Here is a 20,863-nt window from a genome sequence, read left to right as displayed (position 1 = left end):
CCATACATGAGTACAATATATCCTCTTCTGGAACTGCATGCGGAGAGTTGCCACAATCTGGTGCCATCTTACATCTTCCAAGTCTCTGAAAAATCCAATCTTGGATGAAGGAGATGTGCGATTTCTTACTTTCTCACTCTAAGGCCCGGTAGTCCTGTCGGCACTGATTCGATGAAGTAGGGCCCAGTGCGATGCCGTCGACTCTTTCCACCACCATTAAGCCTTATCAGATGAACAATGTAAACTTCTCACTTCACTGACTTACTCCTGGTCTGAATATACTTGAAAGTACATAGGAAATCAGTATTCATGAACCTGTGGAGATGGAGCCATGATGTTAGATACCCTTGGGGGGAAAAAAGGTTGTGTCAGGTCTACATTGAATCTGGAAATTTCTCACGATTCCTCAAATACATTGTGCCACCTATGTAACCATAGTAGAAAACTGAGTGAGTCCCTGGTAACGGTATAGGCTATGTTTACACTATTTTGTTGGGGTTTCTGCTGATCATTCAGCAAAGCGACGGCTTGCTTATGATACAGTATTTGGAATAGCTTTACATCATTCTATTATCTATGCAAGTACAGCAATAAAAGATCTTCCTCAGCAACAAATACTTAGCTTTCACCTTCCTCTATAATGATGCAGAGAGGGGAGATTCACACGGGAGCTCTTTGAGCTATAATTGAATTTTTATTTAGATATATTAATAGTTTATTAAAGCCGCACCACTCACTGTGAGAGTCTAGTCTTCCACTTGCAACATTCCACAAAATCAGTGTTGATCTATGATGTTTAATTGTGGCATTTAATATAACATTCTATGATATTTTTCAGTGGAGCAAATAACCCACTTGGCATAAAGTGATATTATTATTTTTGGAATTTAAAATATTTGGTAATGATTTTCGACTGTGGAGTTTCAATTGAAGATTATCTAATTTACGAAGAATATATGTTTTTTTAAATTAATTTGCTGGTATTTGAGTTTTCCAGTCTGTTGTGTTCTGGGTGGATATGCCAAGTGTCTCACTGACTGAGATGGAAACATATAATTGAGACTGAGAAAAGTCTGCAGAAACAAGGAGCTGCAAAAAAAGACACAATGTGCTGGAGTAACTCAGTGGGTCAGGCAGCATCTCTGGAGAACATGGATAGGTGACGTTTTGGGTTGGGAGCCTTCTTCAGACTGGAAAGTTTGGAGTTTTCTTTATTTTAATTTCAGCCCACAAATCTGTTGAGGTGAAAAACTAACCATTTGATGTTGCTAGTGAACTGCTCAGACAGTCTTTTGGAGCAGGGATTGCTTTCATCACGAGGTACCAGAACTGTAGGATAGCAAATGTGCTTTTATTTAAGGGATGCTGTGGGGATCAGCCTGAGAACTACAGACAGGTGAGCCTCACATCAATAGGTGGAGTATTATTGGAAGGGATTCTGGGGGGCAGGATTTATTTGCATCTGGAAAGAGAGGGACTGATTAGGGATAGTTTGTTTGGAAGAAAGTGCAGATGCTGATTTATACCGATGATAGACACAAAGTGCTGGAGCAACTCAGCGCGCCAGGCAGCATCTCTGGAAAAAAGGAACAGGTGATGTTTCGGGTTGGAACCTTTCTTCAGTTATATAGTTAGGATGGGTTTGCATGAGAAATTGTGTCTGACGAATTTGATTGAGTTATTTGAAGAGGTGATCAAGAGAATTGATGAGAGCTGGGCAGCGGGCGTTGCTTGTGTGGACACGGTGAATACGGTGGGCTGGCCTGGAAGGTGAGAGTGCATGGGATCCAAGGTGAGCGAGCAAGTTGAGTACAAAGTTGTCTGGGTGGTGAGAGGCAGGGTGTGCAGTGAAGGTGGTTTATTTAAGAAGGATTCACCACAGGGATTGGTGCTGGCTCTTTAGTTGTTTGTCATGTATATTAATGATCTGGATGTGATTGTAGCTGGTATGATTAGTAAGTTTGCAAATGACTAGTAGAGTTGGATAGGGTGGGTCTATTTTTCCTGGAGCAAAGGAGGCTGAGGGAGCATGATAGATTTATATCAAACTATGAGAATTTCAATATAAGAAAATAACTGCAGATGCTGGTACAAATCGAAGGTATTTATTCACAAAATGCTGGAGTAACTCAGCAGCTCAGGCAGCATCTCGGGAGAGAAGGAATGGGTGACGTTTCGGGTCGAGACCCTTCTTCAGACTCTTCTTCAGTCTGAAGAAGGGTCTCGACCCGAAACGTCACCCATTCCTTCTCTCCCGAGATGCTGCCTGACCTGCTGAGTTACTCCAGCATTTTGTGAATAAATACCTTCGATGAGAATTTCAACAGATGTTTGGACAGATCTATGGATAAAAAGGGTTTAGATAGATATGTACCTAATGCAGGCAAATGGAACTAGTCCATAATGCCAACTTGGTTGGCATGGACAAGGTGGGCCGAATGACCTGTTTCTGTGCTGTTTAGTTCGACGGTAGTTTTAAGGAAACATTGTGATGCAGCAAGAATACAGCAGTCTACTAACAGATATTTTCATATTACATTCAAATGTATATTAATTTGTTTTCTTAACCATTTTTATAGTTTAATATATCAGATTTGTATGTGCAACTTCAGTCAATTGGTGTATTTACTGGGTTTGGAAAATTAAATCCAAAAGATTTGCTTTTGTTTACAATTCAATTGCCCACGCCTCAATGTTGTTGGAACTCAATGGAATTTAGTCGGACGTTCAATGTATAATCATGATAGTGGTCATGGAAACCTTTGTGCAATAGTATGTTCATGGCAGTTCAAGGTAAATTATAAGTTATTTCAAATTTTAATAGAATTGACATTTCAGTCTTATTTTCCACCAAACGGTGCAGAAATAGAGCAACTATGCCACATCTGATGAGTTATGTCATCGTACAAAAGTTAACACCCCTTCATGCTCAGAACAGGGAAGATGAATATTGAGACACCACAGAATTCACTCGCCAACGTATTAATTGCCACGCCCCAGCTGTTTGCTTCCATTCCCATGGTGTCCGTTTACAGCATTCAAACCCTGCCTTTTATGGAACAATGTATCACCAAATAAAAGTTACCATAGTATTGAACAGCATGTTCAGATTGCTCACTGTGCTGTAAAATTTCAATTTGCAAAGAATGTGGACCTCGGTAATGGCTCCAAGATATTCCACAAATAAAGATAAACTTATTATTGAAAGCGAAACCTAAGGGTGATTTGAAGTTTTGGCGAGTGGGATAATTTAGAGCAACGAGAGGTGACCTTATTCAAATATATACGGTCCTAAAGGGGTGTGAACCGTGGGAGAATCATGAACAAGGGAAATAGCTGCTGTAACATAAGTCAAGAGTCACAAGTGTTTTGTCATTTGTCCCAAAACGGAACAATGAAATTCTTATTAGCAGCAGCACAACAGATATGTAAACAGGTCATTTAAAACTGAGCTGCGTATATATTTGGAGACACAAGAAACTGCAGATGCTGGAATCTTAAACAAAACACAAAGTACTAGAGGAACTCAGTGGGTCAGGCAATATCTGTGGAGGGAGATACAAGGATCTGCAGGTGCTGGTTTACAAAAAAGACACAAAGTGCTGGAGTCTCTCAGCAGCTCAGACAGTATCTGAGGAGAACATGAACAGCTGACGTTACAGGTTGGGGTCCTTCTTCAGTGTGGCAGGAATAGGCAGACGATATTTTGAGCCAGGCTGTCTGTTTATCTGTTGAAGAAGGGACCCATTCTGAAATGTCATCTGTACGTTCTCTCCACAGATGCTGCCTAACCTGCTGAGTTCCTCCAATACTTTGTGTTGTTTGCAGATATTGCTTCTCTCAGAGTAGCGAATCTCTGTTATTCCTTGCCCCAAAGAGTGGTGGAGGTCCGATAGACCAGCTGTGATCATATTGGATGGCGGCCTACCCCTGCTCCGATTTTCTAGCGTTCTTGAGCTTTAAATCAACTTATTATCTCCAAACATCTCAGAGTAGACACTGGATCTGAATTGCAGAATACCTGCATGCAACTGAGATTATTTGCATGAGGTCTTGTGAATCAGAGCACATCAAAGGTACTGTCAGTGTATCAAATTTAGTAAAAATGAGGAAGTTGTCATTGGTAAGGAAAAGGCAACAGGTGGGCTGCTGATCCATGAAGAAACTAAGTCACCTGAGCCAGGTAAGATGCCTCCTAACGGAAGTGAGGATGGAAATTGCAAAAAGGACTTGCCATAAATGTGACATTTTCCCCTGATAGAGGACAGAGGTAGAGTGGTTGCCAGAGGATGGTGACATAAGTAGGTGTAAGAACATGTCAGGCAAATGCCTGCCTGTCATTCTAACATCGCTGGTGGAAAGGCTTGTAAAAAACAAGGCGAGGGAGAAACTTAATGACATTCGGAGAAATTTTATAATGAAGAATTGAAATTGTAAAAATTGAAGAAACAAGCCAGTCAGGGCTTTCGAAATGGAATTGGGCAAGAAATACAGAAAATAGATTTTTAGGGTAATCGGTAAAAGGCAGGAATACCACTTGGAAGTCCATTTCATTTATTTTACACAAAAACTCCCTAACAAAACACAAATCCTCAGATTACTATATTCTCAGAATAAAATTCATAGAAAGATGATATATTTAACTGTTTTTTGTACTAAAGCTTTTTGGAAGTGCCTTGTTTAATTCAATCTTTGTAATTTATTTTATAGTGATCTACCAACTTTCCCTCGTGATTAAGCAGCATTAAATATGATTTCCTTGCATAGATTTGCAAGGACTGCTTTGGACGTGAGATATTTAGGATGCGCTCAGGTTGTTAAGCCGTAACACAAATCCCAGTTCTCTTTTGATTGGGACCAGCTTTAACCACAAGTTAGAACAGTAGGCATTCTATGTAGGGCTGCTCTAGTCAGAGCATGGAGCATACAGCATGGAAACAGGCCCTTTGGCCCAACTTGCCCATGCCAACCAAGATGCCCCATCTACACTTAGTCCCACCTGCCCGTGTTTGGCCCACATTCCTCTAAACCTTTCCTATCCATGTACCTGTCCAAATGTCTTTTAAATGTCGTTATAGTACCTTCCTCGACTAATGTTTCTGGAGGCTTGTTCCTCCACCACCCTCTGTGTGAAAAAGTTGCCCCTCAGGATCCCATTAAATCTTTCCCCTCTCACCTTAAACCTGTGTCCCCTGGTTCTTGATTGGTTCTACTCTGGGTAAATGTTTCTATGCTTCACCCTATCTATTCCCTGCATTAAATTTCATTCCAGAACCATCGTGAACAGGTGTTACACAATATTTAAAAAATGTTACCAAACATGTTCCAACCACTTCTACTGTAAGAAAACACATGTGAAATAATAATCCAATAAACATGAAATTATGAGAGACTTGTACTGCATTAAGTGGTTCATAACAACTTTACTGGGTCAGCAAAGGGATTGAATTAGAGGCGAGAACACTGACATTTAAGTTCCCTGTCAGCTCTATTGCATTTACCTTTCTTGGTATGGGGAGAAGGCAGGAACGGGGTACTGATTGAGAGTGATCAGCCATGATCGCATTGAATGACGGTGCTGGCTCGAAGGGCTGAATGGCCTACTCCTGCACCTATTGTCTATTGTCTATTGTCTATTCATATTGAAAATGAATGTTAGCAACTGTTTTGTGGCACAGTGAATGTATATGACCATTAACTGGAGATTGGCTGCTTCTGTGAGGTCTACGTTACACTTCTATGCAACTGGCATTGAGTTCAGTATAAATTGGCATGAATTTTGAGCTGCACCATTGAGAAGACAAGGCCACGGTAATGTTATATGGATGTACTCTGTGTGCATGCCTGGTCATTTTGGACCTGTATCCCACTGATATTCTGTTACAGCAACAGAAAAGACTGTCGTGTTGCCTTCACACAATCGATCACTTGGCTCTGAAACTTCTTCTAAGTTGTTTTCAGGAGTGAGTGGGATTAAGATACCGTCTGGATAACCAACATTTGCAACTGTAGAGCGTTTATTGTTTGACTCGGGTAATGAACAAAATTCACCTATTTCAGGCCTTTGTGACTAAACTGGGGGAGTGGGACTTAATCTTTCACAGGATTTACAAAAGTCCTTAAACTCAGAGGAATTGGACATAATTTTATGTTGGACATAAGCAGGCCTGATATGTTCATTACCCATGTTCTGCAGTTAAGAAATTTGTTGAAATAGACAATGTTAATATGGTTGAATATAAAATGCCCTATCTGTTGGACAGCATTTTAAACTAGATTATAGGGATGGCACAATGGCGTGGAGTTGCTGCCTTACAGAGCCAGAGACCCAGGTTTGATCCTAACTGGGTGCTGTCTGTACGGAGTGTATATGTTCTCTCTGTGACTGTGTGGCTTTCCTCCCACACTTCAATGACGTACATGTTTGTAGATTAATTGGCTTCAGTAAGTTGTAAAATTGTCTCTAGTGTGTAGGATAGTGCTAATGTAAGGGGTGATCGCTGGTTGGCACAGACTTGGTAGGCCCAAAGGGCCTATTTCCACGCAGTATCTCTAAAGTGTAGAGATGCAATATTATTAGTCCACTGACCAAATGTGTTTTTTTTAAATCACATCTTAGTATAAAATGCTTTATTTCAGCACTGAAAGAAGATCATATTTTTATTTCAGAAAATAGATATATAATATGGGGAGCACAAAGAACTGCAGATGCCGGAATCTTGAGCAAAATACAAAGTGCTGAAGGAACTCAACCATCCATTCCTCCAGTCTGAAGAATGCTCTTGACCTGAAACATCGTCTTTCCATCCTTTCCACAGATGCTGTCTGACCCCTTTGAGTTCCTCCAGCACTTTTTATATCCATAATATATTTGTTTCTATCCTATCAGGGTTTCCTGGTTATTTGCGGAGTGTCTGTTATAATAGCCGTGAGCTATTCTTCCCAGTTCCCCAATGGAGAATTATCTTGAATGTTAACCAGGAATTTATACACAGAGTCAAAGAGTCACACAGCATGGAAACAGGCTCCTCAGACCAACTCGCCCTTGCTGACTAACATGCCCATCCACATTAGTTCCATTTGCCCACGTTTGCCCCATATCTCAACAAACTTTTCCTATCCATGTACCTGTCCAGGTGTCGCCTAAATTTTGTTATAGTCCCTGCCTCAACTACCTCCTCTGGCAGCTCGTTCCATATACCCACCACCCTCTGTGTGCATTAACTGCTGTATTAAGAAAGATGAGTTTTTACTTCTTCTTGGAGAATCATACTAATACAGTACCTGATGAAACTACACATCAGTTACAATATTTTGTCATCAAGGTTCTTTATGTGGATTAATTAATTTTGCTATTTTCAAGATGCTATAGATTTTGGAAAGATCCCAATTGGTGGAAATTGACAAATATAACACCCCTGTTCAAAAACAGTAGGAGACAGAAACCAGGAGATAATGTACCAGTTTGACACTAGGAAAATGCTGGAACCCACCAGGACGTCACAGGGTATTTAGAAAATTAAAATCAGGCAGTGTGACCATGCGATTTTCACCGATGGGCTGTAGGCTTCTCAAGAGGAACACAAGATGCTGTTCATCCAGTTTGCCTGTGGTTTTCATCTCCATTCACTTCAATTTCCCAGACACTGCACTATCATTATATCTGACTGATTTGTGTATCTCAGTATATTTCTGCTGCTGAAAATTCCTTTCAATTCAGACTAGATGGAGAGGAGTGGGGGATGGTAGAGGGAGTTGTTACTTTAAAAACAAAATGTAAGTGTGTGATTGATTGATCTTTGCATAATCTGCTGAATGTGACTGTCAGCAACATCTGACATTGGCCCGTGCTGAAATCACAGGATTCAGAGAAACACGTGGGTGCCCATCCATCTGAGGAAGGTGCCACATTGCTGGAGGATAAGGAGAACAACATTCTAACGTATGCTTCTATTATAGCATGGAACATTTTCTTCAGATCTTCAATGAGGAACCTCACTATCATTGTGGTTTCCCTTTATCTGGTTCCCCTTTAGCAAGCCAGCCTTTCCACCAGGTTGGAAGTGGGAAAGTTGCTGAAGAGAGCGAATGGTCAGTCATATCTATTCTTATGACAGTAATCTTGTCTGGGGTAGCTAGACGGTCCAACACAAACAAGCTCCTGGATTTTGCTGGAGAAGGCCAAGATGCAGAGGTCAGGCATTCCAGAGGAAATTCAGTGGAATTGAGGAGAAAGGTTGCAGATTTTTGTTGTCATCATGGAAAAGGCTTCTTTAACAAGAACTGATCATATTCCATCTGCTGATTTTTGTTTCAGATATCATATGTCTAACCTGACAGACGGATGTTGGAGCCCTGTAAGGCCAACTGTCTTCTACACATGCAAAATGGATGGTACTGTTGATGCCTGGGATTTGTCATTTAAGCACAGCGAGGCTACACTCAACATTAAGGTACACGTATTGCTCAGCGTTAGGAAGAGTTGCATCATGTTTTGTTTATCAAAAATCCATAAAGAGAAACTAATGGGAAAAAGCCTTCCCAAAGCAACATTTCCAAAGCTCAAGCAGTTCAGTCAAGGAAATCTAAACACATAAAAGTATCTGAAATAATAAAATATCATTTTATTCACAGTTGAATCTCGAACTAAGATAAAGAGCATAAGGTTCACACCACGTGAAACATGCAAAGTGCAAAGAAGTGGAGAGAATATTCTTCTAAGATAATCTAGGAGATATTGTCCATTTAAGGCAGAGGCAAGGCAAAAAAAGTTTCTGAGTCTTTGGAACTGACATCCACAAAGGCTTCTGAAGGAAGAATTATCTTTGAGGGAGATTCCTGCTGAAGTAATGGAATGAAAGGTTACAAAGCTTTTAACTATGCTAGCGGTTCTTCAGTTCACCATGCCCAATCTGCTAGCCTTTTGTTTTATTTGAATCACTGTTAACTCAATTGAACAAACTTGTTACGATGGTACTTCTACTGTCATGGAAGCAAGCTTTAAATTAGTAGCTCTGGTGCCCTTGTTTCAATTGTTTTTGTGGTATCACCTTATAAACCATCTCATCTCTGCCCTAAATGTTAATTCCCTACATCATGAGTTGTTCATGGTCACAAGATCTATAGCCTACAAAGTACAGTACAGTAATTCACTGAAGTTTTGTTGATAGTCCTTCCGAAACCCACAACCTCTAATTCACCTGGCAGAATAGCGATGGGGGGGATTGGAGCTTCACATTTCCTTCCAAAGCGTATGCCACCTTGACGTGACAGGTCCTTCATCAACGGGTCACGTCCCTGGTACTTGTTATGGTAATGGGAGAACCTTAATCATCAAGGACTGGACTGGTTCAAGAGTGCTACTCCGCATTACCATCTCAGGAGCAAGTAGTGAGGGGCATGAGATGGTGGTCTCGATAGAAATGCCATCATCTTGTGAAGAAAAGAGGAAGTATCTCAATTAGTGGTGGATGTTTTTTTAAAAGGATTGTGATTAGCGAGGGGTAAATTTAAATTCGCCATCAAAGTTTCGAGTTGTGAGTAGCTTTCCTTCTACACTGATGTAACGCAAAAATAAAAACTTTACCCCTATTGAAATGTATTTAAATGTGGGGCTGGTTTAAAAGGGACAATCTATTTTGCGTATCATTTTGTCTAAAATTTTGTATTCACATTGCCGAATCTTGACATTTTCCCTATATACATTTCATTAATTCCCCCTATTTCCCCCCAATCCCCACTTCTCTCCATCCAATCAGGTGTGCGATGACCCTCTGTACAGCTTGCGTATCCAAGACAACGGACAATTCCTTGCCTGTGGTTCTCAGCAGGGTACAACAACCTTGCTCGAGTTTTCATCCAGTTTTTATGCTTACCTGAAGCAAGAAAAAACAATTGCGAATGCCGTAAGTGTTCTAGTTAGCACGGTGTCCATTTCTAGTCCGCCTGCAATTAAGAATAATTTCAGTAAAACTACCACACAGAAGAGGGAGGATAAAGAAGGGTCTCGACCTGAAACGTCGCCCATTCCTTCCCTCCAGAGATGCTGCCTGTCCCGCTGAATTACTCTGGCTTTTTGGGTCTGCCACATATAAGAGCTTTCTTCAAAGTTCCAACCATGGCTGAAACTGTGGGTAATAGTTCACATAAAATCATCGCAGCAACATTTGCTGTTTACTTGAAGTTTTGCTTGTTGTAGATGGGTGAAATATCAAACCAAAAAACGAAAGATGCTCGCACATGAACGTCTTGGTTACCAGTTCTATCTGACCTTTTCATAACTTGTCTGAATGATCTATCCAAATTTAAATCTATTAGGTCAAAAGGGTTAGAGGACTATGCAACCAGCCCACTGTGTGGCATGGACAAGTTGAGCCGTAGGGCTATGTGTGTAGGAAAATAACTGCAGATGCTGGTTCAAATTGAAGGTGGACACAAAATGCTGGAGTAACTCAGCGGGTCAGGCAGCATCTCTGGAGAGAAGGAGTGGGTGACGTTTCGGGTCGAGACTCTTCTTCAGACTTGTAAGAAAATAACTGTAGGGCTATTTGGTTCTCTGACTCTAGTTCACAATCAAGTAAATTCTATTATTTTCCATTAATGAAATGATGTAGCCAAGTATAGTTATTACATTGTTTTAGTTCAGTCTGCCTCAGAACTCAATAAACTGGAGATTTTTTTTCAAATCATTTGTTTTTACATCTGACAAATATTCCATCAGAGGAAAGATGTGCAAACTATTCCTTAATGAGTTTAGAGATATAGCATGGAAACAGGCCCTTTGGTCCACAGAGTGCATGCTGACCATCGATCACCCCTTCATACGAGTTCTATGTTATCCCACTTTGTCATCTACTCAGTACACAGCAGGAGCAATTTACAGATGCTAATTAAACTGCACGTCTTTGGGATGTGGGAGGAAACAGCTCTACCAGCAATCTGGAGCAAATACAGTGCTACAGGAACTCAGCAAGCCTGATCCACTTAGTTCCCCCAGCACTATGTTCTGCTAATCGAACTCTACATTAGAGTAGGTTTTGTAGAAACAGTGTCACCAGTGTCATTAGCTCTTGCCATTAAAGTGTAAAACACAGCAATTTTCAAAATGCAAATACTTTATAGCTTTAATTATCTCTCCTGTTTCTGTGTAAAACTGCAAATATTTCCTCACAGGTCCTGCCCTTAGTGTTTATGTCCGCAAGGTTAGCTTACTCTCACACTAGTTAGTTTGCTTTCTAGAGAATGTCAAAAGCATGAACTCTTGAGATGTTGTTTTATTCAATCTAATCTTGGTCTTGCGCTGCTGCAGTTTAATATGTACATTTCAACGTTTCCAATGGAATCATCAAAATGTCACAAGACTTGGCAGTTCTGCGATTTATATTGTGTCTGTACCAGCCAAGAATTTTTACAGAAGACAGGAATTATTTTAATAGGTATGCCTATAAAATGAGATGTTGACCCAAAGTCATTCTCTTCATAGTATCATCTTAATGAATTAAGCAAGTGCAAACTAGAGATTATCCCCAATTAGATAACTATCATCATAATGTACCCTGCACATCAGCAACTTAAGATCACTTCATTCAAGAATGTCGAGATTACAAGGGAGGCCTTTTCACAGATTGTCAGGCCATAGTAAAACAAAATAATAACTGGTGGTAACATAGAAAACCAGTCAAATGTGAGAAGTTTACTTTAGAAAATATTATGTTTCTAGTAAAGCATCAGGAATTTTGAGTCATGAGTTTGGAGATGTGATGTGGAATTGAAATAGTATTAAATGACTTGTCAATTCTGTGTTAAAATCTATGTTTCCGAAGACTAGTTTTATGTGCACATTGTGCTCACAGACAGACAAATCATTTTCACTGAGTACTGAGGAGTAAAATACTGAGGAACGGTAACATATTAATATTAAAATAGAATAATTGATCAAGTGAAGGGTTTCTTCATTAAACTATTCTAAAAATATTTTGTTGAAATTTTAGATGTTTGAGCGGGAGACAAAGCGGGAGAAGATTCTCGAATCACGCCTGCGTGAGATGCGGGCAAAGGAACGAGCTAAGTCTGACCAGGAGAAGGTGGTGGACCACCAAGCAGAGGACGAGGAGGACACCATCGAATACAAAATCGCCAACGCTGAGAAAACGTTCTTCGAAACTATTGCACAAGAAAAAGACAGGTTTGAATTGGAAAAAATGGAAGACAGTAAGGTAAGAACAGAAGATGTTTCCATTTTTAATATAATTTAGTTTATTGTCACGTATACCGAAGTACAGTGGAAGCTTTTTTGCTACGTGCAGTCCAGTCAGTGGAAAGACTATAGATGATTACAATTAAGCCATCCACAGTATTTTAGATAAAGAATAAAGGAAATAACGTTTAGTGCAAGATTAAGTCCAGCGAAGTCTGACGATAGTCCGAAGGTCTCCAATGAGGTAGATGGGAGGTCAGGACTGCTTTCCAGTTGGTGATAGGATGGTTCAGCTGGAAAACTATCCCTGAATCTGGAGGTGTGCGTTGTCACCCTTCTGTACCTCTTGCTTGATGGGAGAGGGGAAAAGATGGAGTGACTGAGGTGAGATTGGCCTGTGATTACGCTGGTGGCCTTTCTGAGGCAGTGTGAAAGGTGTCAATAGAAGGGAGGTTGGTTTGTGCAATGGGCTGGGCTGCATCAGACCATCACGCAAACCAACCTCCCTTCCACTTTATGATACATCGTAAATACATACATATTTTTGGAAATTTGGAAATTATATAATTTCCAAATAAATTTCCAAATAAATTATAAATTTCCTTTATAAATTTACCTGTAAAAGCTGTGAAGGCTGCTGCTTGATGAATGTTCCCATTCTAATATTGTTATTCCAAACATTCAAATGCTCACTAATCAGGATCACCTCGAGAAACAAAAAGTAAAGTGATGCAGGAACTCAGCGGAACAGGCAGCATCTGTGGAAGGAATGAACAGATGACGTTTTGAGTCAGGACCCTTCTTCAGTCTCCTTCCACAGATGCTGCCGATTTTAAACCTCTCTCAACCAGCAGATTGGCCAGGAAGGGGTGACAACATGACACAACTCGAAGAGTAGCACCTTCAAAGCTCCAATGGCTTGGCTTAACTCCTGACCTCTGGTGCTGTCGACGTGGAGTTTGTATGTTTTCCTGTGATTGCATGCTCCGGTTTCTTCCCAAATTCCCAGTGGCGTGCAGAATGTTAAATGAATTGGCTACTGTAAATTGTCTCGCGTATGAAGGTGAACATTTGCATCTGGTAGAGTTGATGGGAATGTGGGAAGATTAAAATTGGATTCATGTACGCGGGTGCATGATGGTTGGCCTGGACGGTGGGCAGAAGGACTGTTTCCATGCTCTGACATATATCACGGCCAAGCACAACTTCTGGAGATGCACGTCAGAGACCAACATTTCTGGTAGTTGATCTGAACTGACATAAGTGTTGAGAAAGATGCGAGAGTGGGTGAGCCGAGAGGCAGAGATGTTTTGTGCAACTAGAATTCAATTCCTACAAGTGTGAGGTCAGACATTTATTGAGAGCAAGGCAAGTAAGATAACTCACTGAGAATGGTATGCTTCTGAAAACTGCAGGACAGAGGGACCCTGGAGTGCCTAACCACACACCCTTGCTGGGAATAGGACAGGGAGGTAAAGTGGAGAGGAAATCAGACATCTTTCTTGTGTAGTGGGTTAAGGGATGTGTAAAATATTGAAGGTTACAATGCCAGGGAGAGTCATGATCTTGAGCGTTAAGAAAAAGTTAGAAACTGCAAAGGATGATCAAAAGTTGAGAAAGGGCAAAAAATGAAATACGAGAACAAACTATGTAAAGGTATTTAAACAGACGAGTGTCTATAAAAGGGAACGAATAGAGGGAATGTGCAGGAAGGAACTGCAAATGCTGGCTACACCAAAGATAGACACAGAATGCTGGAATAACTCAGCGGGTCAGGCAGCATCTCTGGAGAAAAGGAACAGGTGACGTTTTGGGTTGAGATGGTCGGAAGAAACGTCTTGACTTAAAGCATCACCTATTCCTTTTCTCCAGAGATGCTGCCTGACCCACAGAATTATTCCAGCTTTTAGTATCTATCCAAGGTGTCTTTCTTTATTGGCATAAGATCTTGAATATACAAGTGGGAGTTGATGCTGGGACTACATAACGTGTTTCTGAGTTTTGAAACCAGGTTGTTTCATCCTTGCAGGAATCCTGGTCCGAGGATGAGGAGGACGAGGACGAGGATGAAGATGAGGTGAGAACAGCCTCTTGTGGATCTCTTCAAATTCCAAACAAATCACATCATGACAAATTTTCACAGATTTTTGGGTTAATTAAATTCTTTAGGCAGGGTTTAAAATCTAATTATGAAGCACAGTGTTTCAATTATTCACCGATTACTTTGAGGCACAGCTGAATGGTGAAATCCTCCTGTGTGTCTCTTGCCACACTTCCAATTGTCAATGAAAAGGATTGGTGATTAACATTAGTATTAAAATGGGGCTTTCAAAACAGAGTGAAGTTGTAAATTGCTTGTTTAGATGGTGTTCCAAAGGTTTATTTCAGAGATGCCACTGGAGTTTGTTGTCTGGTACCTGCACATCTCTGACAAGTTCTAAAAGTCATTGTCTTAGAATGTTAGATAGACCTCTAGGGGCTAGTGGAATCAAGGAATATTTTCATATTTCAGATACAGCGCGGAAACAGGCCTTTTCGGCCCACCAAGTCCGCTCCGCCCAGCGATCCCCGCACACTAACACTATTAACACTATCCTACACACACTAGGGACAATTTTCACATTTACCCAGTCAATTAACCTACATACCTGTACGTCTTTGGAGTGTGGGAGGAAACCGAAGATCTCGGAGAAAACCCACGCAGGTCACGGGGAGAACATACAAACTCCTTACAGTACAGCACCCGTAGTCAGGATGGAACCTGAGTCTCCGGTGCTGCATTCGCTGTAAAGCAGCAACTCTACCGCTGCGCTACCATGCCGCCCTTATGGGGAGAAGGCAGGCACGGTTTATTGATTGTGGACGAACAGCCATGATCACAATGAATGGCGGTGCTGGCTCGAAGGTCTGAATGGCCTCCTCCTGCACCTATTTTCTATGTTTCCATGTTTCTTTTTTTAGATGGATGACTTCTGATCTGAAAATGCGAGCGGTTCACAGTACCAGTCGACTGCAGTAGATGTGTTTCCCTGCTACTGGAACACCAACGACCACAATCTCACAACTTGGATATTAGCTTTGCCCCCTGAAGTTATATGCACCTATTTTCATATTACGTGAATGTATTCAAAATATTGTTTGTGCAGTTATTTTTAAATAAAGGATTCACTCTGTATTTTACAGCCTCTATTTCTTTGTCATTGTAAAATATTTGTAGTGAAGCAGCAATGTCATTTCAGTTGCCAAACAAGTTTCCTAATATTCTTGACCAAAACTGTAAAGTCTCCTGTCTGAGCTCTCACCTAAGACAAGGGAACCTACTTTAAGTCATAGCTTGCACATCATGGAAACAGGCACTTCACCCACCTTGTCCAGTCCCAATTGCCCCAAAGCCCTCTAAACCCTTCCTATCCGTATATATGCCCAAATATCTTTAAAAGTTGTAATTGTATCCATTTCTATATCTTTTTCTGGCAGTTAATCTCAGATACAGACTACCCTCTGAATTATAATGATGTCGCTGAGATCCCTCCCCTATCACCTTAAACCTATGTTCTCTAGTTTTAGAATCCTCCATCCCAGGAAAAAGACTGAGCATTCACTTTATCCATGCCCCTCGTGATCTTGTACACCTCAATAAGTTCACCCCTCAGCCTCCCACATTCCCATATTTCTTTCCCAATAGATGCAGGTACAATAACAGCATTTAAAAGACATTTGGACAGGAAAATGGGTAGGAAAGATTTAGAGGGACATGGTCTAGCTCAGATGGGGTACCTTTGTCGTCATTGTCGCATTGGGCCTTCTGTACAACTCTAACTCTAGATCCATTTTAAAATCCTCCTGACTTCACCTGTTTGGCATCAAGATTTGAATCACCTGCTGCCATTGTGAATCAAATGGGTTGAATGCAAATTGATTTGTGGAGCTCAAAATAGCAGACATCTCAGTAGCTTTTCATCTTTGAATATATGCACCTATCTTTCTGACCCACAGCATCACTGAAAATCAAAATCACAGAGATTCAATGAGCAGTAGTTTTTATTTAGTTGGAAGACTTGGTTAGAATCTTTCTGTTCTGTGTCATTCCAACATACAATGGAAAGCAAAAGAACAACGACAAACATGTAATAGAAGACTGGAATGGCTGGTCAATTTAGAGTCGTACAGCACAGAAACAGGCCCTTTGACCCAACTCGTTCATGCCAACCAAGGCATCTTCCCGAACTTGTCCTATTTGCCTGCATTTGGCCCTTATCCTTCTAAACCACCCCTATCCATGTACCTGTCCAACTATCTTTTAAATGTTGTACCTGCCTCAACTACCTCCATATACACACTGCCCTCTGTGTGGAAAAAGTCCCTCAGATTTCAATTAAATCTTTCCTCTCTCATCTTAAACCATGCCTTCTAGTTTTTGATTCCACCACCCTGGGAAAAACCCCTATCTATTACACTCATGATTTTTATACCTCTGTAGGATCAGCTCTCAGCATGGTTGTCCCAGGAATAAAGTCCGAGTCTATTTTAATTCAAAGAGGGTCACACGTGAGCTGTATTTGCACAGAGCAGTCTACAAGTTCTCTGACCTCCTTCTTGATGAATGAACGTTCTTTGCCAATAAAAAACCCCATATAAATAGCGGCCAAATCTCTGTGAACTAAAAATAACAAATGACTTATGCAGAAGCTGGGTACTTACAAAAGAACACTCTAGTTGTCAACTAACACTGTTGAATAATATTTCTGTCAGCAAACTACCTGTTAAAAGTGGCCACGCACATTGAGGCTTGTTATTGAATGTTGGAGGAGGAGTCGTCCACCACAGACCGACGATGGAGGATTTGTCTGCTGGGCTCAGCTCGCCCTCCGCACTCTGAATCGGCCCTGAGCCAGCAGCGCCGACGGAAACCGCGCCATTGAGAGCAAGGAGGGACCAAGAGCGAGGTGGACCGCCAAGAACAAAGGGGGACCCACTGTGGGGGGGGGCGCCGAGAACAAAGGGGGACCCATTGTGGGGGGGCACCGAGAACAAAGGGGGACCCATTGTGGGGGGACACCGAGAACAAAGGGGGACCCAGTGTGGGGGGGCGCCGAGAACAAAGGGGGACCCATTGTGGGGGGGCACCGAGAACAAAGGGGGACCCAGTCTGGGGGGGTGCCAAGAACAAAGGGGGACCCATTGTGGGAAAGCACCGAGAGCAAAGGGGGAACTGGGTGGGGGGGGCGGTGCAGAGAGAACAAAAGGGGAACTGGGTGGGGGTGCAGAGAACAACAGAAGACCCAGCGTGGGGGAGCGCCGAGAATGAAGGGGGACCCGGGGGGGGGGGCACAGAACAAAGGGGGAACTGGGTGGGCTGCAAAGAGAACAAAGAGGGAACTGGGAGGGGGATGCAGAGAACAACAGGAGACTCAGCATAGGGGGGGGCTGCCGAGAACAAAGGAGGAACTGGGGGGGAGGCACAGGGAACTGGGGGGGGGGGGGGGGGGGGCGCGCAGAGAACAAAGGGGGAACTGGGGAGAGGAGGGGGGAGGCTGCTGCCACAAATGGCGGCAGGCTGTAGATAGGACTGTTCGGTTCTTTTTGTAACTTTGACGGCACCAACACATGGCAGCACTTGTGTACTGCCTAGGTTGTATGCAAATCAAAGCTTTTCACTGTACTTTTCACTACCTTAGGTATATGTGACAATATAATATCATTAATTCACATTGCCAGAACACATAGATGGATAAGTGAACTGATTTCTAGATCCCTTCCAAACTGGCATTTGCTAATTCTGGGAACTTTGAAGAATATTATTCAAATATTTAATTAAAACAATAAACATGCTTTGCATAATCAGTTTCCATGAAGATTTTCTTTGAATATTGGATGATGTGTGATTCCTGGGAGGGTGCAGGAGTTGGATGGTTCTTTGGTGTTTCAGTACAGCAGATCTTTCCTGGAAACAGAGGCAGATTTCAGGCTTGGATAGGGTAGACAGTCAGAACCTATTTCCTAAGGTGGAAAATCAAAGACCAGAGGGGATGAGTGGGGCAAAGTTTAAAGGAGATGTGAGGAACAAGTTTTTTACACAGACGGTGGAGGGTGCCTGGAACCCACTGCTGGGGGTGGTGGTAGAGGCAGATACATTTGTGGCATTTAAGAGACTTTTGGATAACCGCATGGATTTGCAGGGAAAGGAAGGATATGGCATACCTTGTGTAGGCAAGCAAAGAACTTCACTGTGCTTTATCACTTGTGACAACAAAGTATTCCATTCCATTCCGATATGGAGATCGTGCAGGCAGATAAGAGATAGTCTAGGAATCATGTTCGGCACAAACATTGTGGGCCAAAGGGCCTGTTCTTATGCTGTACTCTTCTGTTCTATCTTCTATGGACATAATGAATGAAGTGAAAACTGGCAATGTTGTTCAGCTTTCTCCGAATTAGTTCAGTTATTATACCGAATGCATTTTAACTTTCTGTTGATAATTTCAATATTTATAATTTGATCACCAGCCATTCTTTATTATTTTCAACTGATAAACAAGTGCTGGAGGCACACGATGGGTCGAGAAACTGGACAGATGACATTTCAAATCAGGACCCTTCTACAGACCGTCCATTTCCTCCACAGATGCTGCCTGACCCACTGGGTCCTCCAAAACTTAGTATTTTGCTTAAAATTCCATCATCTGTAGTTCTTGATGCAGTTATCCCTGGGTTAGGAATGCCAACTAATGGACATCTATACACAGGAGCAAGCTCTCACAAAGTTATTAAATTCAAAAGTCCGAGATTTGAATATGCATTCAGAGAGTCGTGGAGGAACATTGAGCTGTACAACGCGGAAACAGGCCCTTTGGACACCTTGTCCGTGCTGATCAAGTTGGAATATTGGGCTAGTCTCATTTGCCTGCATTTGGCTCAGAGACCTCTAAACTCATCCTGTCCATGAATTTGTCCAAATGTATTTTAAAGGTTGTAATTGTATCCACTTCCAATAGTTTCCTCTGGCAGCTCATTCCAGATATGGACTATCGTCTGAGTGAAAAATTCTGCCTGAGGTCCCCCTTAAATCATTCTGCATTCACCTTAAACCTATGCCCACTAATTTTAGAATCCTCTACCCTGAGAAAAAGACTGTGAGAATTCACTTTAACCATGTCCCTCATGATCTTGTACACCTCAATGAGGTCACTCCTCAGCTTCCCACACTCCAATGCAAAGAGTCCCAGCCTCTCTAACCTCTCCCCAACCAAGCCTGCAAGCCCAGATAACATCTGATGAACCACTTTTGCACCCTTTCTTGTCAGTCTAGTGTGCTTTTGATGTCATTCATTACAACGCCCTGGAGGTCTGTGTTCCAAATCAGGTGATTTTTTTTGTGTATTATCAGAATTATGGACAAAATCAGCTCATGGATGATTATAAATGGAACTCGTTGTCCTCTAGGGATATCCTGTATCAGAGCATCTAGACCCATTCCTCAGCGCATTATCCACTACAGCCTCACCACCACACCAGTCTGGCAGGGGAATGAGAAGCCATTCATCAGCAAAGGAGCAATAAGCCATTTGAAGCAGATAAACGCTGGCTGAGGACCAAAACATGGTGGAGGAATATTCTGGCATGCATTCACGTCCAGGTAATTGGACAAGGCTATGGAAACAAAACACAACATTCTATTTCTGACTTTTGACTTCAGGGAATGCCATTGATGAGGCAGCCGAGTATAACAGGGCTGAGTACTGGAGTAACTCAGCGGGTCAGACAACATCTCTGGAGAAAAAGCACGGGTGATGTTTCGGGTCAGGTCAAGTCTGCAGGAGGGTTCCAACTCGAAACGTCACCTGTGCTTTTTCTCCAGAGATGCTGCCTGACCCGCTGAGTTACTCCAGCATTTTGTGTCTGCCTTAGATATAACGATAGTGCAGTGTATGGGAAATGGAAGTGACCGGTATCAATGAATGGAGACCGAGACCAAGGGCAGTCCGGACGAACAGCACCTTGTGTTCCTCTTGGGAAGCCTCCAGCCCAATGGTGAAAAACCCATGGTGACACTGCCTTGATTTTAATTTTCTAAATATCCTTAATGGTGGGTTCCAGCATTTTCCTCGTGGCAAACTGGTACATTGTCTCCTGGTTTCTGTCTCCCTCTGTTTTTAAATAGGGACATTATATTTGTCAATTTGCACCAACTGGGATCTTTCCAAAGTCTATCTTTGGTATAAACCACTGTCTGCAGTTCCTTGTTTCTATAATTCCCCTTGTGAAGAGAAGTGAAGGGATCTCCCTAATTCTGACTGACTTCAAGTTTCCTCCTGCTCCTTGAACCGCCCATGGCTAAATGCTCCAGCTGTGATTCTCACTATTTATTAGGACGTAGTACATATATGCAGCAATTGTAAAGAGGTCCTGTGTAGATGAGAAAGGTGCTGATATACATTCCAATTAAAAATTAAGACAGCACCTCTGGAGAAAAGGAATAGATGACGTTTCAGGTCGAGACTCTTCTCCAGAGATGCTGCCTGACCGGCTGAGTTACTCCAGCACTTATGTCTATCATTGGTGCACTAGTTTTACGCTCTGTCAACAAGCCCTCTGCCACTGTGATGATAATCAAGTGGAGCTGCTGTGGCGAGATCAGATTTCATCTTCCTGATAATTTTCATGAGA

At 42.0% G+C, this 20,863-nt stretch overlaps 1 protein-coding gene across 3 annotated transcripts in view; it reads left to right on the top strand.

Annotated features, from left to right (window-relative positions):
- Positions 1-15,307, top strand: part of dnai2b (dynein, axonemal, intermediate chain 2b) — a 41,859-nt gene extending 26,552 nt beyond the window's left edge. For all 3 annotated transcript variants that reach the window (XM_078401837.1, XM_078401836.1, XM_078401838.1), the window contains exons 10-14: positions 8,318-8,453; positions 9,759-9,905; positions 11,991-12,215; positions 14,226-14,273; positions 15,158-15,307. In XM_078401837.1, coding sequence (XP_078257963.1) covers positions 8,318-8,453; positions 9,759-9,905; positions 11,991-12,215; positions 14,226-14,273; positions 15,158-15,172 — 571 coding nt within the window. In that variant the 3' untranslated portion in view covers positions 15,173-15,307. The remainder of the gene's footprint in view (positions 1-8,317; positions 8,454-9,758; positions 9,906-11,990; positions 12,216-14,225; positions 14,274-15,157) is intronic.
- The last annotated feature ends 5,556 nt before the right edge of the window (positions 15,308-20,863 follow it).

This window comes from Rhinoraja longicauda, chromosome 6 (assembly GCF_053455715.1).
Source record: "Rhinoraja longicauda isolate Sanriku21f chromosome 6, sRhiLon1.1, whole genome shotgun sequence".
NCBI lineage: Eukaryota > Metazoa > Chordata > Chondrichthyes > Rajiformes > Arhynchobatidae > Rhinoraja > Rhinoraja longicauda.
This window is presented reverse-complemented; position numbering and strand designations above follow the sequence as displayed.